Below are 27,310 nucleotides of genomic sequence, written 5' to 3' on the forward strand. Positions count from 1 at the left end.
GACACTTACCTACCCATTCTTGTGTCAACACCACACTGTTTGAATCATAGATCTGCGATATGTTTTAAGATTTGGCAATATATAGCTCTATCCCTCATTTTTAAAAGATAAAAATCTTAGCTTTACTCATTGATATTCTTCCATTTAAGTGTTAGAAAAAGAAGTGTTGTCATCCCTCCCCCACCCCCCATCTACCCACAATTGTTAGAATTTTATTTAAAAAGTTAATTTGTGCAAAGTTGGTATTTTCACCTTTTTCTATTTCCTCAAACTTTTCTTATTCTGCTCAACCTTTATAATGTCTTTAAGAGCCCTGTATTTATTAATGCTTATTCATTGTTATTTTTCACTTTTACAAGGAGTTGTTTTTTTTTTAACATTAAAACTTCTCTTTAAGCACCTATTGAAGCTTATCAAAGCTGATTTAAAAATTTCTTTCCAGGTGGGTACCTGCCTGTAGGAAACTAGTCAGAAACCAAAGCCTCCTTAGTAGCAGCTAGTTCTTGTTTGTTTTATACTTGGGATGGGGATTATCCCTTTATACGAATTATCTTATTTAATGATGCAGTATCTCCAGCAGATTGGTGTAGTTTTTATTCCCAATTTTCACATGAGGGTTCCCAGAGAGTCTGAGGAACATGGCAAAAGTCATCCAGTCGGTAGCTGGATTTGAAACGAGTCAATCTCCAAAAGTAACACAAAAAGCAATCAATTTGTTGTTCCATCAGAGGGGCTGATTCAAGGGAGTGTCTTTCCGAAAACAAATTAAAACTAAATTAAAAAGACAATGCTTTCCATACACCTGACCCTCCAGAAACACTGGTTTTCTCCCAGTGTAACGAGTAGATCTATACTTCGCAGGAGCACGAAACAAAATCCGTTGATTTACTGAGCCTCCTTTAGAAACAGGGACTCTCGGATAATCAAGAGCGGGTTGGGGGGCTTCCGTGGGAATTTTACATTTAGACATCCACCTCCGCATTTCAGGACTAGTTAAAAAGAAAAAACAGGTGGAACCGACTAAAGGTAGGTTAGAACGGCGCACGCGAGAGACAGAACTTTCTGGGGGCATCCTGCCCGCGTCCTTCACGAGTGGCGCGCGCAGGTGGCGCCGCGGTCCCAGCGCTGCCCGCGTGAGCACACGGGTGCCCAGGAGACCACCGGAGTCCCCCCGAAGGTGAGAGGAAGCTTTCCACCCAGGCGGGGGTGGAGTGCGGACTGGAAAAACAGCCAGCTCTGGCGAAAGAAAGACTCCAATTCCCAGCCCCCAGCCCCGCGGGGTGCGGGGGCCGGCGGCGCATGCGCGAGGCCCGGCCCCCAATTCCCCCAGCGAAGGAGGGAGGCCCCCGGCGGCCCGGAGGCTGCGAGCCGCGGCGGGACCCGAGCGCAAGCAGGGGCGCGGCGCCGGCACGGGCGAGCAGGGCTACGGAGGCGGCCGTCGAGAGCTTGGAGCGCCCCGCGCCAGGGGCCCCTTCGCTTGCAGGCACCCGAGGGCACAGCCGGCTCGGCCCTGGGAAGGGCCCGGCGCCCGCAGCCCCCCACCTCCGGAGAGGGATGCGTGAGTTTCGCCCCGGCTGGAGGGCAGGATGTGGGAGCAGGACAAAGGCTGGGCGGCGGGGGAGGAGTTGGGGACGGCTAGCCGGTGGCGGCTGCCGGAGCCCCGGCCTCTGGAGAGCTAGCGGAGTCTGCAACTTTCTGAGCAACTTTTGCAAAAAGGAAGATAAAATTTCTGCAAGTTGTTGCAGAGCTCCAGGTCGCCTCAGGTCCCACGAGTAAAGGGGAGGGGACGGTGCAGCCTTCTTGGGATAGGAGGCGACCGTCCTCCGCTGAGTGGGGCAGAAGGGGGCGCCCGGCAGAGGCCCGAGGCGAGGACAAGAGAGGATGGGGATCCCGGGGTAGGAGCTGGGGGGCGCGCTGCGGGCTCTGAAGTTGCCTGTGTCCACTCAGGGTGTGCCCTCAAAACCCGGTAGCCTCGGAGAGCGGCGCTGCAGACGCGATGATGGATGAGCCGTGGTGGGAAGGGCGCGTCGCCTCGGACGTCCACTGCACCCTGCGCGAGAAGGTCAGTCCCTCCCGGTCCTTGTCACTCGCAGGACTGGGTATTTAAAGTCCCTCTTGCTCTTGACTCCATATCCTCGGGTCGCCCTGCGTCGGAGCTAGGAACTCCCGGTGCCTTTCTGTTCTTCTGCTCTTAGCCTCCTCCTGGGACAGTCGCGGGAAGAAGGGGAATGAGAAACGGGACTGGAGAGCTTAAATTGGTTTTTCTGCATAGGAGCCCAGAGTTCTTAGACAATTAAACCGTACTCCTTAAGGTGGTATTTCCCATAGTATTGTCACCCGAGATTATTTTAAAGGATACATGAACGGACTTAAAAAAAAGTTATCCTGTATTTAATGTGCAATTTAAAAACATGTATCTAGCAAGCTCTGTGTAGAATAAATGATGCTGATTTTCCATTTATTGTAACGATATAGCAGTTCCTTTAAATATGTTTATTTAAGTAAAAGTAGTAACATGATATAAAGAACAGTTAGGTTAATGCTAGACTAAGGCATATGTAGTTATGCCCCACCCCAAATATATCTAGGATGGGACTGAATAAGATTTTAGAAACACTAGTCTAAAGGAGAGGCTACAAATCTAGGAGAATGTGGGGAGAAAACCAGCACTCCCCTGACGGTGTGCCTCCACTGGCAGAAGAGGGGGACAGCTGAAATATGATCTCTGCTCTCCCCCACCCCTTAAAGGGAGAAGTGCTGATGGGCTCTGGGAAGGTGGCGGACTCCAGGTGGGTTGGAGGTATGGCCTGTGTGTCTTGTCTCCTGCCCCTGAGCTGAGACTGGGAAGGATGGTTTGGGGAACAGGTGTGTAATAAAAGGTGTGTATGGAGAAGGCAATGGCACCTCACTCCAAAACTCTTGCCTGGAAAATCCCATGGACGGAGGAGCCTGGTAGGCTGCAGTCCATGGGGTCGCAAAGAGTCCGACACGACTGAGTGACTTCACTTTCACTTTTCACATTCATGCATTGGAGAAGGAAATGGCAACCCACTCCAGTGTTCTTGCCTGGAGAATCCCAGGGACAGAGGAGCCTGGTAGGAGGCCGTCTATGGGGCCGCACAGAGTCGGACACGACTGAAGCGACTTAGCAGCAGCAGCAGCAGCAGCATTGGTTTCCTAGGGCTGCTGGACAAGCTACCACAAACCTGGGGCCTTAATAAAAATGTGCTCTCTGGCAATTCTGGAGGCTGGAAGTCCGAAGTTAAGGTGTTAGCAGGGCCACATTGCTCCTTGGCTTTCCTTGGCTGGTAGACGCAGTACTCTGCCTCTGCCTCTTGTCACATGGTGTTCTATCGGTATGTCTGTCTGTGCCTCTGTTTTCTCGCCTTATAAGGACACCAGTCGTTGGAATGGGGGCTGCTTGACCTCATCTTAATTTAACTAATTACATCAGAAAAGACCCTATTTCCAAATAAAGCCATTCTGAGGCTCTGGGTAGACATGAATTTGGGGGGGACACTATCCAACCCAGTACAGCGAGGGGGAGGTCTCTTTAGTGAGTCCTTGGGTCCCTGCATAGACAGATCTCACATCCAGCGCATTTGCACCCAAGGTCTGTGGAGTTCTGCTTAAAAAGTCATTAGCTGTTCAGAGTTTTTTCCTCATGACGGGGTAGCTGTATTCCAGTCCAATTATCTTATCTTTTTTTCCTGTACCTACTAGTCCATCCCTGTTTTGCATTGCTTGTCAGCGCTGTGGCTTTCCTCTGCTTCCCTTGGTTTTTCTCCCCAGAACAGTACGGCCCAAGGTGCAAGCATAGCAAGGCATATGGAAAAGAAATCCAGATCTTGGTGGTTCAGTTAACATGCAGGCAGTGGGAGTGGTAGACCAGGTAATAAGGTCTTGGTCCTTTTCTGGAGGTGGTGGCTAGATGAATTAGTGAGGCGTGCTGTAAAAACGGGGCTTGCTTGTTCTTTGCAGGTGCCAGCGGTTGTCAGCTCTGCTTGTAGCTTAGGGGAATGGCTTTGACCTCATTGGTTCCTTTCTGGCAGGAAGGATTTCTGAGAGCAGCATAAACTCAACCAGCTCAGTTACCTGAGAATCCTCGACATTTTGTATATAAATAAGAATGTTCTAATCTCTCCTTCAGCCACTCAAAGGAGCAGGGCAGGCAGTTCCCCATTAATTGTGCCTCACCCATGTCATGTTAGTTCACTGTTGGGCTGCCTACCTTGAGGGAGGATGGGTTTGTCCAGGTCTTACATGTTAGAGGTTGAAAACTCACTTGAGTTAGTGGTCAGAGTCACCTGTGACTTGAAACTGGTCTTATTAGTTCCTTTTTCTTTTTAATTGACGTATAGGTGATTTACAATGTTGTGTCAGTTTCTGGTGTACAGCAAACTGATTCAGCTATGATATATATATATATATATATATACACACACACACACATTGTTTCATATTCTTTTCCATTATAAGATATTAAATATAGTTCCCTGGGCTATACAGTGGGACCTTACTGTTTATCCATTCTCTATATAATAGTTTGCATATGCTAATCCCAAACTCTTAGCTTATCCCTCCCCTCCCCCTTCTCCCTTTAGTAACCATAACTTTGTTTTCCAAGTTTGTGAGTCTGTTTCTGTTTTGTAAGTAAATTCACCTGTATCATATTTTGGATTGCACATGTAAGTGATATCGTATGGTGTTTGTCTTTTCCTTTCTGACGTAACTTCACTTGGTATTTGATTCTTTTTACAGCTGAGTAGTATTCCGTTGTATATATATCACATCTTCATTCATTTGTTGATGGACATTTAGGTTGCTTCTATGTCTTGGCTATTGTAAATAGTGCTGCTGTGAACTTTGGGTTGTGAATGGCGTTTCAAATTTGTGTTTTTTTCTGGGTATAAACTCAGGAGTGGGATTGCTGGATCATATGGCGCCTCAATTTTTGTTTTTTTGAGGAATTTCCATACTGTTTTCCATAGTAGCTGCACCAATTTACATTCCCACCAACTGTTAAGGAGGATTCCCTCTTCTCTACACTATTTCCAGTATTTTTATTGTTTGTAGACATTTTAATGATGGCCATTCTGAGCAGTATGAGGTGATACCTCAATGTAGTTTTGACTTTCAGTTCTCTAAAAATCAGTGATGTTGAGCATTTTTTCATGTAACTAATGGTCATCTGTCTGTTCTCTTTGGAGAAATGTCCGTTTACGTCTTCTGCCCAATTTTTGATTGGGTTGTTTGTTTTTTTGTTATTGAGTTGTATAAGCTGTTTGTATATTTTGGAAATTGAGCCCTGTAGGTCACACCATTTGTGAATATTAAAGTACTCCTTTGAGCATCCTACCTGGCCCTACTGCTTCTGTTGAAGCAGACTTAGAGCTCTTCCTCATTTAACTACTTTTCTGGCGGGGCCTGGGGGCGCCCCCCAGTACAAGGGAGTCAGGATTCTTCCCCATCACACCTGTGCCCTTGAACTTCTTCACTGAACATGAGAGAGGACCAGATCATCCCCACCAGGCTGGTGGTGACAGTGAGGCTGTTAGTGATGTTTTTCAGGCATATGGCCCCGGAGTGTTCGGATTAGACTGACTCCCACTTTTTTTTTTCTTTTTTTTTTTTGCCAAAAGATGCATCCAGCCATTTAAAATGAGCAGGTTCTGGGTACACATGATAGAATTAGGGCAGGAGATGGCTCTCAGCTTGAGGCCCAATTTCGTGGTCCTTCAAGCCTCTCTCTTCTCCCCCAAGTGTCCTGGCCCCAACCTCATGCTTCCCTCATGGTCCTGTTACCTGTGTCCTACTCACCAGACTGTGAGCCTCTCACAGGCGTGCGGCGTGCTGTGTGATATCTCAGCTTTACCAGACCAGCGTGTGGTATGGAGGGAAGACAAGGGGTGTCCGCTGCTTCACCTGCTGGAGGCACAGCCGTGGGGGAGCACAGAGGCGAAGGACCAGGCTCAGGTAGACTTCCTGGGGCACTCGAACGGTGGTGCAGGAGTGCTTCCCAGGAGCCCTCTGTCCGGTCGCCCTGGCCTGGCAGGGGCTGTCCATGTGAGTGGCTGCAGTGCTGGCCATGGTGCCAGGGACAGAATCAGGTGAAGGCCGCCTCCTCGCCTCCTATAGCCTTGATAGTAGATAGTCTCATTCTCTTCTGGGATAATGTGGGGGTGGGAGTGAGAAGGAGAGGAAGAGAGAAGAGACTAGGAAAAGAACTGCCCACGAAGACAGACCTACTGCCCTGGACCAAAGTCCTGCACTGGGATTGTAGGAAAAGAGCCACAGGTTTAGCCCGAATAATAGAAACCTAGATCATTCCTCCCACACTTCTGGCGGGAGGTTCCATTTTCCTCCCTGAATTTTGTCTTTGGACGAGCAGTACAATAGATAGAACTCACTCTGGTCTCCTTTCGACTTATGTCCTTGTTACACATAATCATCATTCCAGTTAGGAGGAAGTGCTTATGTTAGTAAAACAGGATGTTTAAGAGCTCTCATCACTGTGATTTAAGGCTTCTTGGGTATGTGGAAGACTTTCTGAATATGGGGATTTCAGAGGATTACTTGGGGAAGAAGTACCCCCACCCTGCCGAAGCCATGTTGACAGCACTGGTAGCTTTCTCTTCCAGGACTCTGGAAGCCTGTGTGCCAGAGGCCTCCTCCTCCTCCGGCCCCTTCTTCCTCCATCAGGCATTCACCTTCCCCCAGGATCAGAGTCATGTGGTACTGTTGGGGTCTTTTCCATCACCCCAGATTTGAGATCTTCAGAGCAAGCAGCCACGGAATGTATATTCCCTAAAACAGCCAGTTTTCCTGAAGCTGGCTTTCTTGTACACTTAAAGGCCTTTAACTGTGTGAGACTGTGTTTTTTGAACCAGTGGAGTGTTAAAGGACATTTTTACTGATCTGTGACTAAATTTACACAGAGAAATTCTGAAACACCAACAGAAATGATGTTTAGTGATGATAATGTTAGTGGCTACTGTTTCTTGAGCACTTCCTATGTTTCAGACAGTGTGCCAAGCACGCCCCTGTGTATTACCTCACTTACACCTCCTATTTGCCCCGGTTCTGGGACTGACCCTGTAGATGAAAACTGTAAGACAGAATGTGTCAGTAACTGTCGTGAGATCAAAACCCTGCTTGTATCAGAGCCTGAACATAAATTTGTTTGGGAGAAAACCACCCATTTTAACCAAAAATAGAAGTACAGCGCCAGAACAATCAAGGTTCTGCCCTCCATGACACTGTAGGCTCTGTATCTTAGTTTGTGGTCCGATGGCTCTCCAAGGGCTGGGTTCTCCCTAAACCATCCTGAAAAACCTGGGCATTGGGAATTGCTGACTCCCAGGGCAAGGGCCTCGTTTATCTGGTCCTGGTGGGTCCCTTGCCACACTTGTGCATGGGGCTTCTCACCTTGAAGTGATCTGGCCTCTGCTGTTGCCTGCCCCCGGGGTGCACCTGGGGGGCTGTTCCTGTTTCTCCCCACCCAGAAAAGGGTGAGATGCCTCGGGACCTTCCTCTTCCTGGAACTCTGACAGCTGCATGTGGTAGGATCTCACCCCAGCTCTGTCCTTCACCTGGATTAAAACCACCCTGTCTTCTAGTGACCCCTAAAGTGCGTACATTCTTTTATTTTTCCTTTCCAACATCGGTAGTCCCTCTTCTCACTCCTTCCCTTACGTTCCTTGAATGTCCCCACTGCAGAGCTGAACATCTGTCTCCTTATAGAAAGTGTTGACCCAGGTCACCTCTTACTTGCTTTTTCTGTTCTCTTCCCCTCATTTTTGGGTTTCTGCACCCCCAGGGAGTAGTTCTTCCTAAATCATGAGGCACACCCAGGTCCACCTATGAGAAAATGTTCCACATACTGGGATGTGTCTGGCCAGCTTAGTTCCAGGAATGTGTCACCCAGGCCTTTCAACCCCAAATGCTGGCTGGGACAAGCCCTTGGGGACTGACAGGGGCGCCTTGTGGTGGTGGTCTTCAAGTGGGAGGACAGCCAGTCCAGAGGTAAGGGTGAAGCTTTTAGCGGAAGCAGAAGTCTCTGGCGTGCATCGTCCCGAGCTGCTGCAGGCTGCCCTGGAGGTGTGTGCAGACAGAGGATGGAAAGTGGATTGAGAAATGGCTTTCAGAGGCAGGAGGAGATGGCCTTCAAAGTGGCATCTGGCTTGCAGACTCACTGACTCCTCTGCCTTACCTGTATTCTCTAGGAAGCTGGGGACAAAACTGAACCAGAACTTAGCATTTTCTCTCGAGTCCTAGCAGCGTTAGACTGTGGAAGCCCCCAGTGGGCCCTCAACACTCAGCTGAGACTAGATCTTTGCACGTTATCCATTATCTGTGGAAGAAGCAGATTATCTCGAAGGCTCCCTTTCATCTATAAACCAGGAGAGTGATTCCTGCTCCCTGCCTCCCAGGTATCCTAGGAGAAAATGGTTATGGGTATCCTCCTTCTGTCTCCCAGGCCTCTGGATTGCCTAGTGGGGAAGGGTCTTGGCGGGCATCCTAGTTGGTTGGGGAGGCCTGTGCTCCCTAAGTGAGGGAGGACAGTTAAGACTTCGGGTTGGCTCTATGCCCTTGCCCTTGACTTGTTCTTTGTCTTCCTAAACCACACAGTCCATTGGGTAAAGGGAGTGCAGCCAGCAATTCTCTCTGAGAGAACCTGCCAGAAAGGGGCGACATTGTTGGTCTGCTGTTTCTTTCTTTTCTTTCTTTCTCTTCTTTTGGCCATGCTACGCAACTTGCAGGATCTTAGTTCCCTGACCAGGGATCGAACCCATGCTCCTGCAGTGGAAGCACCGGGTCCTAACCACTGGATGGCCAGGGATTTCCCTTCATTTTTTTAAAAAAGTTATTAAACACACAAAGTACGTTTTTTGTTTCTCTAGGAAACTATGAAAATAAATACAAGCAAACAGAAGAAAGTAATATTCCCCCCACAATCCCACTCCTTGGAGTAATCTGTTGACATTTTAGTGTAGGTTCTTCTGTTCTTTTGTGTGTGTGTCATTACATTTTTATAGAGCTTTTATTTAGTGAAGATAGAAAATATCTTTTCTTAAAACACTGTTGATTTCATAATATATCATGCTCACATTTCCATATCATTCTTCTTCACCCAATCCTGATTATTGGACTTTTGCAAAAAATTTGAAACAATTCCTTATGTTTATTTAGAATAGACAATATAAGAACATGATAAGAAAGGAAAAAACACACATGAAAGGTTGGATGATGAAGAGGCTCTAGTTCCCTCCCTGAAAGGTACCACTGACTCCAGTTTCTTCTGAATCTTTCCAGAGTTACCCTGTGTGTGAACAAGCCATGTGTGTGTGTTCTGACACAAGTGGTAGTAGAATTTATACACTTCCCTGTACCATTTGATTTTTTAAATGTTTACATTTTAATAATTTAAATATCTTTATGAAACCACCAACAGAAGCTCCATGACCAAAAGGGAATTTTTTTGGTCTTTTCTGCTCACTGTAACAATAAAGGTATAGTGTAGATACTCAATATATTTGTGTTGAATGAATGAATGAAATGTTTCTTTTTGGCCATTTTTTATCCAAATGTATATATTTTATTTTATATAAATGTTGTCATAGTGTATTACAGTATGTTATAGTTTCATAACAATTTTTTTGTTAACTGTATATACTAAATAACTTTCTAAGTTAACTATTGGTCTACAGGTATCATGCATAATGTTTTATTGTATGGATATACCATGATTGGATTAACTCATTTCTTTGTTGAATATGTAAATGGAGCTGCTTATTCGTTTTTTTTAAGCCGAAGTTAATTTATCTATGATACAACACACAGATCTTAAGTGGTTATGCAGTTTTGAGTATACAGCAAGTTTTGACAAATGTATATACATGTAGTAACCACCATTGTCAAGAGATAAAACATTGCCATCAACCTAGAAAGTTCACAGGTACCTTTTCTCAGTCATTCTCAGTCATCCCAGCACCAGCAGTCACTGAGCTGTTTTTTGTTTATGTGGATTAGTTAATCTTTTCCAGAGTGGAAATGGAGTTACACATATATGCTTTTTTCTGTCTGTCTTTTTAAACTTAATTTTTTAACACTTTTGAGATTCACCTGTGTTGTATCTATTAGGAGTTTGTTTCCTTTTTTATTGCTGAGTACTATTCCACTGTATGTATGTTAGATAATTTGTCCGTTCCTCTCTTGATGGCCTGTTGGGTCCTTTCTCGTGCTCCATTTGATTTTCTCCATCCCTGCAGCGCTGATCCTACTCTGCTGTCTCTGAGTGCGCTCATGAGAATAAATGCCTAGAGTGGAATTGCTTGTCACAGGGTATGATTTTAAGAACTTTGTATTTCACCAGTTAATAAATTCTCAAAAGTTGCACCAGCTGTCACTCGAACCAGTGGTGTGGGAGGGTGCCTGCTTCCCAGTGACTTTGCCAACCCTGGTATTAGCCTTTTCTAGAAGTCCAAGAACTTCCCTGGTGGTCCAGTAGTTAAGAATCTGCCTTGCAATGCAGGAGACGCAGGTTCAATCCCTGGTTGGGGAATTAAGATCCTATATACCTGGAGTAACTGAACCCACACAACAAAACTACTGAACCTGAGAGCCAAAACTAGAGAGTCCATGCACTTCAGTGAAGAGCCCACGTGCTGCAACTAAGACAAATAAAATAAATGGTAAAAAAAGAAAAAGTCTGTTCCGTTTTAATAGGTCAAAATGGTGTCTCTTGTCTGTGTTTAAAAAGAAGCAGGAACTCTGAATAGGAAAAGTACTAAAAGCTGCAAAGGAAGGGGTAGAGAACTCTGAACCCTTTCCAGGATCCGGGGAGGCCCATCTGCAGCAGAGAACCATCCTGAGACTCACGTCATGCTGGGGGAGGCCTGCTCACCTGGGACTCAGGCCACGGAACTCTCCAACTCCCCCTGAGCCCCGCCACCGCAGTGTGTGCTTCCCTCTATCCTCACATGGCAGTTACTTGGAAACTGAATCCTGAGGCTGAGTTTGAATTGTCCTGAGGCACTGGTCCCCTTGTAGGTCACTGGAGCAGATGGTACCAGAGCCTGGATGTTCTCTTGGTAGGGACATCCCTGCTGGTAGCACCAGCTACTTACTGAGTCGACAAATGATCATCTGGTGACTTGAGTGGGTGGGTTGGGATGACAGGAAAGGGTAGGGAAGATCATAAGAACAGCAAGGAGCATCAGGAATTGGATTGATTGAATTATTGTAAGGAAAAGTTGTAGAAAGCCTCAGTGCCCATCGGAGAGGAATTGCTTTCACTCTGGTTCATCCGTGCACTAAAATAGGTGGAATTATTAGATGTGACGAGGTACATAACTTTATACTTAATAACAATTGATTTTTCTGATCATTATAAAAGTGATCAAATGACTTAATAGGTCTGACTCTTTGGAGTGATCTTGTCCTTAATTTTTTATTATAGAAATTTTAAAAGATACACAAAAGTAGACAGAATAATAGTGGAGTGAATCCCTGTATACTCTCCACCTAGCTTCAGTACCTGCTTCTTCTTCTCCGGACAGCATGTCATTTCACCCATAAATATCTGCTAAGAGATAAAGGCCATTTTAAAAAAACATAACAACTATGCCAGTCTTACAAAACTCACTATCATTCATTAGTAGTCTTCTATGGCTCAGTTCCATGCACTGGAGAAGGAAATGGCAACCCACTCCAGCATTCTTGCCTGGAGAATCCCAGGGACAGAGGAGCCTGGTAGGCTGCAGTCCATGGAGTCGCTAAGAGTCGGACACGACTGAGCGACTTCACTTTCACTTTTCACTTTGATGCATTGGAGAAGGCAATGGCAACCCTCTCCAGTGTTCTTGCCTGGAGAATCCCAGGGACGGGGGAGCCTGGTGGGCTGCCATCCATGGGGTCGCACAGAGTCGGGCACGACTGAAGCGACTTAGCAGCAGCAGCGGCATGGCTCAGTTCGTGTTCAGTTCTCCCAGCTGTCTCATAAATGGCTTTTATAGTTGTTTTGTTCCAATTATGATCTAGATAAGGTCCATGTATTACATTTTTCTTAATTGAATGACAGGTTCTTTAAATTCTATAGTGCTATAAAAGTTTCAGAAGTTTCACATACATGATTTAATATAATCTTGAAATAACACTTTAAAAAAATACGCCTTCTCCTATATTGTCCCTCCTCTTTTCCTCTCTCCATTGGTAACCAGTAGTTTATATCTGTGAGTCTGCTTCTTTGTTGTTTATATCTGTGAGTCTGCTTCTTTTTGGTTATATTCACTAGTTACATTTTTTTAGATTCCACATATAAGTGATATCATACAATATTTGCCTTTCTCTGACTTAATTTCACTTAGCATCTGTCAATGTTGCTGCAAATGGCAAAATTTCCTTTTTAGGGCTGAGTAGTATTCCGTTGTGTATATGTACACACCACATCTTCTTTATCCATTTAGCTTTTGAAGGACAGTTAGGTTTCTTCCATACCTTGGTAGTTGTAAATAATGTTGCTTTGAACACTGGAGTATGTGTATCTTTTCAAATTTGTTTCTCTGGTTTTTTCAGCTATCTGCCCAGGAGTGGAATTGCTTGGTCATATGGTAGTTCCATTTTAATATTTTGGAAAATCTCTATACTGTTTTCCACAGTGGCTGTACCGGTTTGCATTCCCACAAGTGGTGTAGGAGGGTTCTCTTGCCAACATTTGTTGTTTGTATTCTTTTTTTTTCCCTTTTGGTTGTGCTGGGCCTTTGTTCTTGCGAATGGGCTTTCTCTAGTTGTGGCAATTGGGGGGGCTTTTTCTCGTCGCAGTGGCTTCTCTTGGTTTGAAGCACCAGCTTTAGGCAGTCAAAAGGGCTCACAGCCTTCAGTAGTCGCAGCACGTGCTTTTGTTAGTTGTAGTTCTCAGGGCTTTAGAGGAGGGGCTCAGTAGTTTGGAACGCTGGCTTAGTTGCTCTGTGGCATGTGGAATCTTCCCAAACCAAGGATCAAACCCTTGTCTCTTGCATTGGCAGGTGGATTCTTACCCACTGTACCCCCAAGGAATCCATTACTTGTGTTCTTTTTGATGATGGCCATTCTATAGATGTCAGGTGATATCTCGTGGTTTTTATTTGCATTTCCCTGCTGGCTGTTGATGTTGAGCATCTTTTCATATGCCCGTTGGCCATCTGCATTTCCTGTTAGAAAAATACTTGTTTAGTTCTCCCCTTTTTAAAATCCAGTTGTTTGTTTTTTTCATTTGTATTTGATCTGTTGAATTGTATCAGTCATATCATTGCAAATAACTGCTACTGTTCAGTAGGTTTTTAAAAATTATTCTTAAGTCTTTCATTCTATAATGGTCTCCCTGTCTCCCATTGCCTTAAAAAATTATTTTTCATGCCATTGAATTTTGGCTAAACCAGGTCATATGTCCTGAAGGACACCCCATATTCTTGATTTGACCTATTACTTCCTCATGGTGTCCTTAATTTCACTGTTAAGTTTGGCTTGTATACTTCCCTGTTCTGTGGGACTAGGACATGCTGTAACCTTCTTGTTCTCTAGCTGTCAATCAAACATCACTTCCTCAGAAGAACCTTCCCTGGCTGCCACACAAGGTCAGTGTGGGTCCCTGCTGTGTTCTTAGACAACCCTTGATTATTCCTTCAGCACAATTTGTAATTGTATACTTATTAATGGAATTATTCCGTTTGGATCTCCCTGGATGGCAGGTTTGTGAGGACAGGCTGGGACTGTGTCTCCCCAGTTCTGAGCAGAGCAGCTGCTGCAGATGAGCAGCTCCCCGCCCCCCATTGGTATGTGCTCATCATGGACGCCTGGTCTGGGGTCTGTGCCTTATAGTCCACACCTCACCTTCCTGGACCTCGCTGCCTGGTGGGGTAGGTAGCATGGCTGGGAGAGAAACAGCCTCCAGGGACTTCAGCACTTGGTCACTAAGTGGGAGAGCTGGGACCTTAAAACCTCAAGATCTGCTGTCCAGAGTCTGACTTTCAACAAGCAGAGTTGCACGCAGCCTTGAAGGCAGTGATGTGTAACAGGAACTTCCCCTGGCGGCGGGGCAACACCCGGGCACCCACACAAGGAGAGGTGAGAAGGCGGAGGCCCGTGGTACAGAGCTGTTGGCTCTGAGTGGAAATCTCTCATGGGTCTCTTGTGTTAACCTTCTGTTTTGAAATAATTTCAAACTTAACAGAGTTGCCAGCACAGTACACAATTGTAAACACTTTAACACATTTGCCTTATCATCACCTTTTTCTTTCTTTAGGCATTTTTTTCCTCTCCTGGATCAAGATGCAGACCAAGATGCAAATGCAATGCCCTGTTATCCCTTAACATTTCAGGGTTTCTTTTGCATGGTTCCTTTTTTAAAAAAATTTATTTGGCTGCGCTGGGTCATAGTTTCACCCTGTAGGATCTTTAGTTGTGGCATGTGGGATCTGGTTCCTCGATCAGGGTCAAACCTTGGCTCTCAGCATTGGGAGCTCGGAAGCCTGTTTTGGGTGAAAGGGATACAGCAGTCGGATCAGGAGGAAGGGTGGCCTGGCTCTGAGTCTGGGAAGACAAATTTTGGCTCATTTCCTTGGACTGTCCCATGCTTTGTTGGCCGACCACTTCTTTATCAGGCAGTGCAGTGGTTTTTCCAGTAGTCACGTATGGACGTGAGAGTTGGACCATAAAGAAGGCTGAGCACCGAGGAATTGATGCTTTTGAGTTGTGGTGTTGGAGAAGACTCTTGAGAGTTCCTTGGACTGCAAGGAAATCAAACCAGTCCATCCTAAAGGAAATCAACCCTGAATGTTCATTGGAAGGACTGATGTTGAAGCTGAAACTCCAATACTTTGGCCACCTGATGTGAAGAACTGACTCATTTGAAAAGACCCTGATGCTGGGAAAGATTAAAGGCAGGAGGAGAAGGGGACAACAGAGGATGAGATGGTTGGATGGCATCACTGATTCAGTGGACATGAATTTGAGGAAGCTCTGGGAGATGGTGATGGACAGGAAAGCCTGGTGTGTTTCAGTCCATGGGGTCACAAAACCTCGTGTGTCACCTGCAGACACTGAGAAGCTGTACAGAAGATATCACAGCCCCTGGCCTCACTCCTGGGGGGTTATTCTTAGTACAACTGAGGATAATCATCTCAGACCACTCTGGCCATCGTATTTGTCAAAGTTAGCAAAACTCTTCCCCATTAATGGGTGCTTGTTGTGTGCCTGACTTATGTCACCTCCCATTATCTAAATCCTCTGCTGTTGCTGCTAAGTCGCTTCAGTCGTGTCTAACTCTTTGTGATCCCATGGACAGAGGAGCCTGGCCGACAGTGTCCATGGACTCTGTCCATGGGACTCTCTAGGCAAGAATACTGGAGTGGGTTGCCATGCCCCCCTCCAGGAGATCTTCCCGATCCAGGGGTTGAACCTGTGTCTCTTAAGTCTCCTGCATTGGCAGGCAGATTCTTTATTGCTAGTGCCATCTGAGAATCCCCTAAGTCCTCTAGTGGTACTAAATTATCTTCATTTTACCCCCACTTTACAGATGAGACAGATGCTAAAGTTTACAGAGTTAAATAACTTATCCAAGGTCATGAAACAGGTAGATGAAAGAGCCAAAATTTGAACCCAGGCAGACTGGCTCCAAAGTGCACCCTCTTAACCACTATACCCATGATGACATCCCATTGCCTGGGGAAACACGAAAAGCTTCCAAAAGGTGAGACATAGAGGAATGTCATCTACTAGGGCCCAGGGCTGCAGCATATGGTGATCGTGCATTGGTGGTCTGCCTGGGGCAGTCTGATGAGTAGGGCCGGGCAGGTGGACCAGGAGTGTCGGCTCTGGGATATGGGTCTCGGTAGACATTTACACTTATCCTGAGACATAGAGAACTCTGAGGAATGGGGGTTGGATCACTGGAAAATATCCTTGGCCTTGAAGACCTAGGTGTTGGCAGTGTTCCAAAGAGATGGCCTCTGAACCAGGGCAGGAAGTGGGAAGACTTGAGAGTATTAGGCAATAGGATCATAGGAACCAGTTAACAAACAGAGTGAAAGACTTAATGTTTCTTACTTGTTGGAACAAAGTGATTTTCCATTGCTGAGGGATTGGCCTTTTTCATGGTGAAGATTATTGTTGGAATGCTCCTTCCAGCAATTGCTAATTTCTGTGTAATTTTTCAAGACTCCCACTGCCCTCTAAATTAAGGGAGTAGGCGTTTATCGGGTACCACATGCCAGACATTGCTGAATGTTTGATGCACATTATCTCATTTAATTGTTAAAGTTGCTTAATTTGGGAAAGGAGTACTTCAAGGCTGTATATTGTCACTCTGCTTATTTAACTTATATGCAGTGTACATCATGTGAAATTCTGGGCTGGATGAAGCACAAGCTAGAATCAAGATTGCTGGGAGAAATATCAGTAATTTCAGACATGCAGATAACACCACCCTTAGGGCAGAAAGTGAAGAAGTAAAGAGCCTCTTGATGAAAGTGAAAGAGGAAAGTGAAAAGGCTGGCTTAAAACTTAGCATTCAGAAAACTAAGATCATGGCATCCAGTCCCATCACTTCATGGCAAATAGATGGGGAAAGAATGGAAACAGTGACAGACTTTACTTTGGGGGGCTCCAAAATCACTGCAGATGGTGACTGCAGCCATGAAATTAAAAGACGCTTGCTCCTTGGAAGAAAAGCTATGACCAACCTAGACAGCATATTAAAAAGCAGAGACATTACTTTGCCAACAAAGGTCCATCTAGTCAAAGCTATGGTTTTTCCAGTTGTCATGTATGGATGTGGAGTTGGACTGTAAAGAAAGTTGAGCACCAAAGAATTGATGCTTTTGAACTGTGGTGTTGGAGAAGACTCTTGAGAGTCTCTTGGACTGTGAGGAGATCAAACTAGTCAATCCTCAAGGAAATTAACCCTGAATATTCACTGGAAAGACTGATGCCGAATCTGAAACTCCAATACTTTGGCCACCTGATGTGAAGAACTGACTCATTTGAAAAGACCCTGATGCTGGGAAAGATTGAAGGCAGGAGGAGAAGTGGGCAACAGAGGATGAGATGGTTGAATGGCATCACTGACTTGATGGACATCAGTTTGAGTAACCTCCTGGAGTTGGTGATGGACAGGGAAGCCTGGTGTGCTGCAGTCCAAGAGGTCGCAAAGAGTCAGACGCAGCTGAGCGACTGAAAAGAACTGAAATGCCCTGACCAAGGCGGAGTTGGTTGTTGCACGCTGGTCCACCTTCATTCTTTCACTCAGCACATGGCTTTTAGCAGCTGATCACATGCCATGCACTGCTAGCCACTGGAGATATAAGTGGTGAGCAAATAAAATTCTCCACCTTCATGGAACTTACAGCCGAGCATCAGGCTCACATGAAGTGCCTGTAAAGTGCAGAGAGATGCCCAGCTCCATCCTAGGAGGACTGAGTCAGCAAGACAGGAAATGGGGAGTATAGTAGATCCCTAGGGCTGCCTCAAACTGGGTGGCTTACAGTAGCAGAAGTGTATTCCCTTGTGGTTCTGGAGGCCAGAAGTCTGCAATCAAGGTGTTTACAGGGTGGTGCTCCCTCCAGAGTCTTGCAGGGAGGATCTCCAACATAGGGTGGTTGCTGGCCATGCTTGACATTCCTTGGCGTGTAGCTTCATCCGTCTGTTCTCTGCCTCCATCCTCACCTGGCCCTCTTCTGTGTTTGTCTTTGCCTGGTCTTCCCTCTGTGTGTCTGTGTGTCTCTGGTCTTCCCTTTGTGTGTCTGTGTGTCTCTGGTTTCTCTTCCGATAAGGACACCAGTCATTGGATTAGGGCCCACTCTAATCCAGTATGATCTCATTTTATCTTGATTGCCTCTGTAAAGACACTGTTTCCAAATAAGGTCACGTTCTAGGGTTCTGGGCGGACCTGAATCTGGTGGAGATGGCATCCAACTCAGTACCGAGGGGCAGCCTCCATGTTTCAATAGATCCCTGGGAGAGTCCAGTGCCTGTGATCAACTGGCCACAGGTGCGGGAGCCCAGGTCAGCAGGGGACTGGAATCCCAGCTGGAGCAGCTGGGGCTTAGTGGTGGTGGTTACCACTACCACTACCGACCCATTTCTGGCTGCACAGTAGGGTCAGGATGCCCAGGAAAATGCATCAAAAGGAATCTGGAAATGAGGGCAGGTAGCTGAAAGTGTGGAGTGAAAGCCGCAGCTTAGGAGTGGTGACCCAGGGGAGAAGAAGAGTTGTGAGGGTTGGGCCTATTCCCCAACCAGCATGGAAGGGGGCACACCATGACCCCTGTCCCTAGGTGACAGAGGGTGTGGAAGAATGAGGGGCACCTCCAGTAAAGAAGGTGTGGGACAGGGTCGTATCAGGAAGCTGTTAAGAACTCAGGGGGGTGCTGGCATTTTATCGGGGGAGGGGTGCGGGGAGGCGGTGTAAGGGTGTCACCTGGGAGTGGGGGGCGGGGTGTTGGGGCTCAGACTTGCCTTTGTGCCCTGAAGGGCAGTGGCTCTGTTTCCTGGGAATGAGGAAGTGTGTTTGGAGCTGGCCCTCCTATGATTTGCAGAGTTCAGGGGTTCCCCACGAGAGGTGGGGTGGCTCAGGGTGACCTCTCTTTGCTGGAAGGAAGCTGCAGGCCAGACATCAGCAGGAGAGGATGTGACCAGCCTTGTTGGCTTCATGTGCTGCAGGCCACCCTCTCGAGGATGTTGAAATAATGTTCCCACAGAGAAGTTGATTCTTGACGGAAAATGCCTCCTCGGGCTCTATGAAGCAATCGGTTTGCGAGGGGAGGGAAGGGGTGGGTGATCCTCCGGCTTTGCAGGGCCTCCCAGGTCTGTGGCCTGTCCTCCTGAGGCCTCTGAAGAATCAGCCCAGCCCTCCCCTTTCTCCCTTTCCATTTGCAAGTCTCCACTTCCTGTTGGTCACCTTGGTTACCCATGGTGTTTCTTCACCGTCTTGCTGCTCTTTGTTCTCAGGCGGACTCAAGCCCTGGAGCTGTTTCCCAAGCAGCTGGCCCGGTGCCTGGAGGCCCAGCCTCCCTAGGGAGGCAGCAGTTGGCAGCAGGGAGGAAGAGCTTGGTGGGAGGCACACGGGAGGAGACCTGGAGTGGGTTTCTTTCAGTGGCTGGTGTGGGAGGGCAGCTCGGCCCTGCTCTGCACCTTGGCCTGTTTATGCAGCAGTTGTCACACTCAAAGCCGTGTCCCACCCCAGGCCCAGCCAGCTCTTCTGATGTCCACGCCAGGATTTGCCACTGGCCTGCAGTGTGGCCTGGGCCATTGCACTTCTGAGCCTCAGTCTCCTGGGTTCTGCTAGTGTTAGTGGCAGTTCCCCTGCCTGGGCCCACCTCAAGACAGGGAGTGCTGAGAGGAGAGCCTGAATTGGGTTAAGTTGTTGGGGGGCATCTCTGTGTAGAGAAGCAGTGTCAGCAGAGCATGTCATGAGACTTGTGTGGACTTGTATGGACTCACAGTCTCCTAGTGCGGGATTACTGGTGATTTAATATTCTTAGTACTCACCGTATTTTCTAAAATTTGTATAGTGGTGCTGCTGCTGCTGCTGCTAAGTCGCTTCAGTAGTGTCCAACTCTTAGCGACCCCATGGACTGCAGCCCACCAGGCTCCTCCATCCATGAGATTTTCCAGGCAAGAGGACTGGAGTGGAGTGCCATTGCCTTTATTTTATAAACGATTTCATACAACATTATCTTGGAAGGAAAACACAAGCCTAAATTATCCCATGGAGGCCCCAAAACATAGTGTTAAGAGCACAGAGTCAGAAAGCCCGGACTCAGATATGTCCTTCATTACCTCGATGTCCTTCAGCAGGTTACTTAGCTTCTCTGAGCCATCCTGGTCTGGAACACCAGGACACCAATGATCCCCATCTCGTGGGCCTGTTGGAGGATGAGAGGACAAAATGCATGAGACATAGTGTCTGGCTAATGACATATAAGCTTTCAAATTATGTGATATATGATATATATATATATGATACATATATATGAAATGGGAGGTTATATAAAACTATTCATCATAAGGAGCAAGTCCAGATTCTCATGGAGACCAGAGGGGAGGTGTAATCCAGGAGAGAGAGAAAGCTCTGTCCTTGCCTTGGGGTACTATGTACCTCAGTCTATCCAGTAACAACAGAGTATCAAGGAGGAACCCAGGTCTGTGTTTATGGAGGACGGGATGCTGCCAAAGTTATATATATATATATATTTGTGTGAGATGGGCTTCCCTGGTGGCTCAGCAGTAAAGAATGTGCCTGCAATGTAGGAGCTGCGGGAGACACAGGTTCGATCCCTGGGTTGGGAAGACCCCCTGGAGGAGGGCATGGCAACCCACTCCAGTATTCTTGCCTGGAGAATCCCCCCCATAGACAGTGGTCTACAGTTCATAGGGTTGCAAAGAGTCGGACACAACTGAGGTGACCGAGCACGCGTTCACAGCACAGGTGTGAGATGGGTTGGGGTGGGCGGGGGTTAATCTGGGGCCCAGTCCCCGGACCCCACAAGGCAGGGCACCCAGCACCTGGCTGCCTGGGGCTTCTGTGGCTGGCATCTTTGACCTCTTGTGCCCGTCCTAGGCTCCTTAATACCACTGCCATGTGGGAGTTCTTAGCAGGGGCCATTCTGCAGGTGGAAGCTGTGGTTTTCCATCTCGGCAAACTTTTCAGTTAGTCTCTAAATTTAGAGTTATCAGATTACTAGGCAGTGTGCCAGGGATTTTCACCAGAGTCTTGCATTGCAGATGTGCTGGGGTCCCAGCTGCCAGCACCGTAAATCTCCGAAAAGGCTGGGTGGGGGTGATAGTGGTCAGTGGGTAAATTTAACTCAGAGTTTCCCAAAACTGTGAGTTTTTTCTGAACACATATTTCTGGGCCTCTCATGGGCTAATATATGATGCTTTTTAGGAAGGAACAATGTAGTCCTGGGCTTCCCTGGTGGCTCAGAGGTAAGACTCTGTCTGCAGTGCAGGAGACTTTCAGGAAGACGCCACTTTGATCCCTGGGTCAGGAAGATCCCCTGGTGTAGGAAATGGCAACCCACTCCAGTATTCTTGCCTGAAGAATCCCATAGACAGAGGAGCCTGGGCGGGGCGGTGGGGGGTGGGTGGAGGGGGCGACAGTACGTGGGATCACAAAGAGTTGGACACAACTGAGTGCCTGAGCGTGCACACAGAATGTGGTATGCAGTGTTCCCCAAACTAGTGGCCCACAGAATCCTCTTCAGGGGCTGGGGTGTCATGGGACACATGTCAGCAAGCAGTATCTTTGGAATGACCAAGTATGGAGGGTATGATTTAGGTTCTTGAAGCTTCCAGTCCTCTGTAAACACTGACCTGCTTCCTCCTTGGTTACCCTACCCTCTTTGCTGTTGGGTAGACTGAGGTACATGCCACTGCGAGGCAAGGACAACATTCTCTTTCCCCTGGAATTCAGCATCACCCCCAACCCCCGCCCCTACCCTGCCAGGCTTTGAGTAGTTTGAATTGCCCAGCTAGATGAATAGTTTTATTCAACATAAATCAGGAGCAACTCGTTTTTTCCTGCCTTTTCATTTCAAGTATTTACCGTTCCCAAAATTTGGAGATTAGAAGAATTGAGTATCTCTTTTGTGTCAGGCATTGGTGTCCTGGAGCTGAACAAGATGAACCCAGCCCCTGCCCTCATGATGCCTGCGGTCAGGGATGAAGAAGGACAGTGGATTGATGGATGGAGAGATGGATAGAAAGTCCTGGATGCCCCTGAGTTCTGACAGGGGCATTCCCTGGGGACACTCTCTTCAGAAGTGACCTTTAAGTTGAGATCGGCAGGAAGAGTGGGTTAAGAGACAATTAGAAAGTAACACAGCGCAGGACACCACAGGGTCAAATGAAGACTTCCTTTCCTCCCATCGTGAGAAACCAGGGGTGACTGGCTGAACTTTCACAGTGCATGTGACCTTCAGGGCCCTCTGAGGTTAGCCTCAAAATGTGAGCAGAGCCTGTGTGTGAGGAGCACACTCTGAATTTCCTGCCCATCTGTCCTGCAGCAGTGACAGGCTGGGGTCCCCACCCAGCTCTCCTGGCTGTGGGCTCCAGGTCTGTCAGCCTGCACTTGGAGCTGGCCTCACTCCTGTTGCCAGTCACATCTGAGCACAGCGCAGGTGGGCAGGGTTTGCCACCTCTGCCAAGGTCAGTGCCTCTGTGTTGGGGGTGAGGGAGGGGTCTGGACGCCTGCACTCCGGGCGGCCCTGCCTTCTCTGTGTGTGACTTGGTTTGGGGTTTCATGTAGGTCATGATTCATTTGTCTCTGGTCTTTCTTGGAGCCCTGCCCCTCTCAGGCAGTCCTCTTTCTGCTTTGTAAGCCTCTGGAAGAGCCTTTGGGCAGGCAGGGGAGTGTTTCTAAAGGACTCCAGCCCGTCTTGACACCCATCACCTTCCTCTCCTCCAGGATGGCACCTCTGGGGCTTCTCACCCTGGGACTGTCCCCCAACCATCTTGGTTACCCCCAGGAAAGGGTGCAGGACCAGGTAAGGGAGATCTGGGGGAGGAGGGCAGAGAAGGCTCCAGGTGGAGGGAAGTTCCCCCAATTGGTGTTGATTGGGTTGTACCTGTGTTCATCACAGAACACTCCATTCATTCATGAATACATTCATCCCCTCATTCACCAGATGTTCATTTGCCCTTAACTGTACCAGATCCAGATCAGTCCCTGGCTCGGGAAAATCCCCTGGAGGAGGGCATGGCAACCATTCCACTATTCTTGCCTGCGAAATTCCATGGACAGAGGAGCCTGGTGGGCTACAGTCCATGGGGTTGCAAAAGAATCGGACACGACTTAGTGACTAAACAATAACAACTGAGATAGCAAAAGCAGTTTTTTTTTTTTTTAAAGGTGGAGTCCCACCTGCCCGCCCTCCCCAACCCCATCACAACCATCTGTCTTTGTGCCCCCACCTGCTCAAACTGGGCAATCAACCTTCTGGGAGGGCAAATAAAAAGCTCTCCCGTCTGGCTCAGGTGATAAAGGTCTAGGGAGGGAGAGTTTCAGGAAGCCTCTGCCCCGCCCCTTCTCAGTGTGGCTTTTGTGCTGGCCACACTGATGCTGCCCCTGGCCCCACCGTGAGCAGGGTCACCCTGCCTGGCCGGTTCCTGCCCCCTTTCCGCCCTCGCCAGCAGCTGCCTGCCTGCCTGCCTGCCTGCCAAGTGCCTGCCTAATCCAGGAGCACTTCCTGAGCCTCCCCTCGCTGGCTGCTCTTTTGTTCCTGGAATTCAGGCGGCTCAGCGGAGGGGCTGGCTTCATGCACCCAGCTGCTTCGAGCTGCCTTAGGTCAAGAGTGCTCCAGGAGGAATGTGATCCTTAGAGCAAAGCCCTTGTAATGGATGCCTTCCCCGCCCCCCGCCAACCCCTCCCTGGCGCCCCCCCCCCCCCACACACACCCCACTCACAATTGGGTTAGGGGAATAATTGGCCAGACTCTCAACTAAACAGGGTAGGCATGCTGGCGTCCTGGTTTGTTGTTCATTTCCCAAAGAATCGCCCTGCTCTGAGGTGCTGAGCAGAAGTGAAGGCTCAGAGTGCTAATTTCCTTTGGCTCTCACCCTCTGCAGAGCATGTGGAGGCAGGCAGCTTTCTTTGCACCGCCACCCCCCTGTCCCGACCCTAGCCCAGCTATAAACCCTCAGGTAGAATGCCTCCTTCAGCAGTACAAATCAGGATCCTTTGAGAGCCCGACCAAGGCAGATAAGCTCAGCTTATCTGAAGGTTGATTTCCCGGTTTGAGGGAAAGGCAGGCCTAAGTGCTGTTAAGTGCCACACGCTTTGCATTAGGACAGTGTGACCTCCTTTTCAGGTGAGGACACCAGGGTTCAGAATTCACATGTCCAGGGTTAGTAAACAGTAGAGGTGAGATTCCACCCCAGAACTGCCTAATGTTGCACTCCGTGCCAGGCTGTTCCCCTAAACGTGGAGGAGTGTATTTGGAACAGGGAGGGATGTCCTTGTGTTCATTCTTATTTTTTAACTGACTTTGTGTTTTCAGGCAGTTTTAGGTTCACAGAGTATTGAACAGGAGGTACAGAGATTTCCCGTGTACCCCGCCTCCCCTCCACATCCACAGCCTCCTCCACTATCAACAACCCCCACCAGAAGGGTCCATTTGTTAACAAGTCAGTGAACCTACAAATCCTCACCTGAATTCCAGAAATGGAAGAGCAGCCAGCCAGTGCGGGGCGGCTCAGGAAGCGCTCCTGTAGTGGACCTACATAAACACATTACTTCGAGACCACAGTTTACACTGGGGTTCACTCTTGGTGGTGTATGTTCTGTGAGTTTGGACAAATGCGGAATGACATGTATCCTCCATTACATACCATACCGTACCCAGTAGTTTAACTGCCCTGAAATTCCTCCGTGCTTCCCCTGTTCATCTCTACCCCACCCAGCCTCTGGCATCCACTGATCTTTCTTCACTTTCTCCATAGTTTTTCCTGGTCCAGATTGTCATATAGTTGGAATCACAGTATGTAGGCTTTTCAGATTGCCTACTTCCACTTCGTAACATGCATGTACGTTTTCTCCTTGCCTTCTTGATGGATGCTCCTTCCTTTTTTTAACTTATGCAGAGATTTTTTTTGAGCACCTGCCCCTGTGCCAGGCTCTGGGCAGTTGGTATTGGCCGGGGGCATGTGGCTCCTGCTCTTTGCAGCTAGTTTAGCAGGAAGAGACACGTAAATAAGTAAATATCTGGCCTTGAAGAACAGCGTGCTAACAGGGACACCTGATTTAGAATGATGAGGGATCAGAGAAAGCCTCTCTTTATAAGTGATGATTAAACCTGTCTGAGGGACGAGCAGAAGTGGAGCTGGGGAGCGTCACAGACAGCTGTTCTCCTTCCTAGAAGCCTGCACACCCTTGAGAACAGCCTTTTCCATGAAGCCCTACCTGCTGACTCCTTCTTGAGCTATTATTGCCTGTTCCAAAGGTCCATAGCTGTTTTATGTACCGATGGCTTCCTCAGAGAATCTGCTCAAGCCAGTGGGCTCTTTCTGCAGGAGCGTGTGCAGAGGAAAGACATACAGCATCTTGCTTTGAGCTTTTCCTACACAAGGGAAAATGCAGAGGATGGGAGTGTAGCTCTGTCGGGCTGAGCTAAAACCAGAGAAGTCAGGATGTTGCATATCTGACTTCTTGTGTTTGGAGCCTTTGAACCGCCTGGATGAGGGCAGTGCAACCCGGGCCAAAGGTCACTTCGCTAATTTCCGGCAGCTGTTGCCTATGGAACACTAAATATCTGGGATTGTTGTTGCTTCTTGTCAAGAGCCTTAGAACCCTCTGCTTAAAGGAAATACCCAAGTAGGCTGCAAGCTTGTGGGGGCTGCTGGAGGGTGGGGAGGGGGTCCTGGTGATGAGAGGGCTGCAGCCGCAAATTGGCTGCTGCTACCAGCTGTCTGGCTATAAGCCACGGCAAGACTGACTGAGAGTTCTTCCCTGCAAGGCCACTCTGCTCTAAACCCTTTACTGTCATTGCCCTGCTCCAAACCCTTTACTGGCTCCTATTGCCCACAGGGCAGGTGGGATATCTTACATGTTAAATCCCTTCAGTCCTGTCCAACTCTTGCGACCCCATAGACTGTAGCCTGCCAGGCTCCTCTGTCCATAGGATTTTCTAGGCAAGAATACTGGAGTGGGTTGCTATGCCCTCTTCCAAGGGATCTTCCCAACCCAGGGATTGAGCCTATGTCTCTTACGTCTCCTGCGTTGGCAGGTGGGTTCTTTACCATCTTAGCAGGACATATAGACTGAGACCCCGTCCACCCTTGCAGCCTACTTTGTTCAAGCATACTCTCCCTCTCTGGCTGTTCCAAGGGCTCCAGCTTCCCCAGACGGGACCCCAGTGTGGCCTTGCAGGTGCTATGTTTCCAGCTGAACTTCCTTTTCCCCTTCATCTTCAACCGGTTAGTTCCTAGATGTCCTTCCAGAATTTGACTAGACAGGTCTCCTTGAGGTTCCCACTGACTTGCTACTCTACACAAGTGGCCACACCTTCCTCTGGGCCCTGGGCAGTCAGTACTCACCACTGCAGTCCCTCCCTTCCTCTCTCCCTCCCTTCCTTCACTCCTTCACCATTTAATTCCAGGCATCTGACCATGTTCTTGTCACACCAGGGCAGTGGCAGACCCAGACTTGCACCCTCAAGGAGCTTGAAGTCCCATGGTGGTAGCATGAATCCATCAAACAATGCAGGTGAAAAATACCCAAAGAAGTCAAATCCTTTCCTTAAAGAAGTGAAGACTTTGTCCATGATTTTAAAAGTCTACACATAATAAATTCTGGAGAGGATGTGGAGAGAAGGGAACCCTTTGACTCTGTTTTGTTGTTTGGTTGCTAAGTCTTTGCAACTCTGTGAACTGTAGCCCACCAGGCTCCTCTGTCCATGGGAGTTCCCAGTCAAGAAAACCGGAATGGGTTGACATTTCCTTCTCCGGCGGTATCTTCCCGACCCAAGGATTGAACCCACTTCTCCTGCATTGCAGGTAAATTCTTTACCACTGAACCACCAGGGAATGGAATGTAAATTGGTGCAACCACTGTGGAAAACAGTATGGACGTTCCCTAAAAAAACTAAAAAAAAGTCTGTGATATCATCCAGCAACCCCATTCCTGGGCATATATTCAGAGAAGATGAAAGTTTTATCTCTAAAAGATACAAGCACACCAATGTTCATAGCAGCACAGTAGCCAAGACTTGGGAGCAACCTAAATGTGCATTAGCAGATGAATGGATAAAGAAGATATGGTACATATATACAGCAGATTATTATTCCAGCCATAAAAAAGAATGAAATCATGCCATTTGCCACATCACGGATAGACAGACCTAGAGAGTATCATTATCATGTGACTTACTAAATGAATTAAGTCAGATAGCAAAAGACAAATACTTGTTATCACTTATATGTGGAATCTAAAAATAATGCAAATGAATTTATTTATAAAACAGAAACAGACTTACACATAAAAAATAAACTTTTGGTGACTGCAGCCATGAAATTAAGAGACGGTTACTCCTTGGAAGAAAAGTTGTGACCAACCTAGATAGTATATTCAAAAGCAGAGACATTACTTTCCTGACTAAGGTCCATCTAGTCAAGGCTATGGTTTTTCCTGTGGTCATGTATGGATGTGAGAGTTGGACTGTGAAGAAGGCTGAGCGCCAAAGAATTGATGCTTTTGAACTGTGGTGTTGGAGAAGACTCTTGAGAGTCCCTTGGACTGCAAGGAGATCCAACCAGTCCATTCTGAAGGAGATCAACC

General features: G+C 47.7%; 1 protein-coding gene across 1 annotated transcript in view; it reads left to right on the forward strand.

Moving 5' to 3' along the window:
• Positions 1–1,295: 1,295 nt before the first annotated feature.
• Positions 1,296–27,310, forward strand: part of CCNJL (cyclin J like) — a 65,803-nt gene continuing 39,788 nt past the window's right edge. The window contains exons 1-2 of the mRNA XM_040239479.1: positions 1,296–1,558; positions 1,948–2,062. Of these exons, the coding sequence (XP_040095413.1) occupies positions 1,997–2,062 (66 nt within the window). The 5' untranslated portion in view covers positions 1,296–1,558; positions 1,948–1,996. The remainder of the gene's footprint in view (positions 1,559–1,947; positions 2,063–27,310) is intronic.

The sequence above is a fragment of the Oryx dammah genome, unplaced genomic scaffold, assembly GCF_014754425.2.
Source record: "Oryx dammah isolate SB20612 unplaced genomic scaffold, SCBI_Odam_1.1 HiC_scaffold_5, whole genome shotgun sequence".
Lineage (NCBI taxonomy): Eukaryota > Metazoa > Chordata > Mammalia > Artiodactyla > Bovidae > Oryx > Oryx dammah.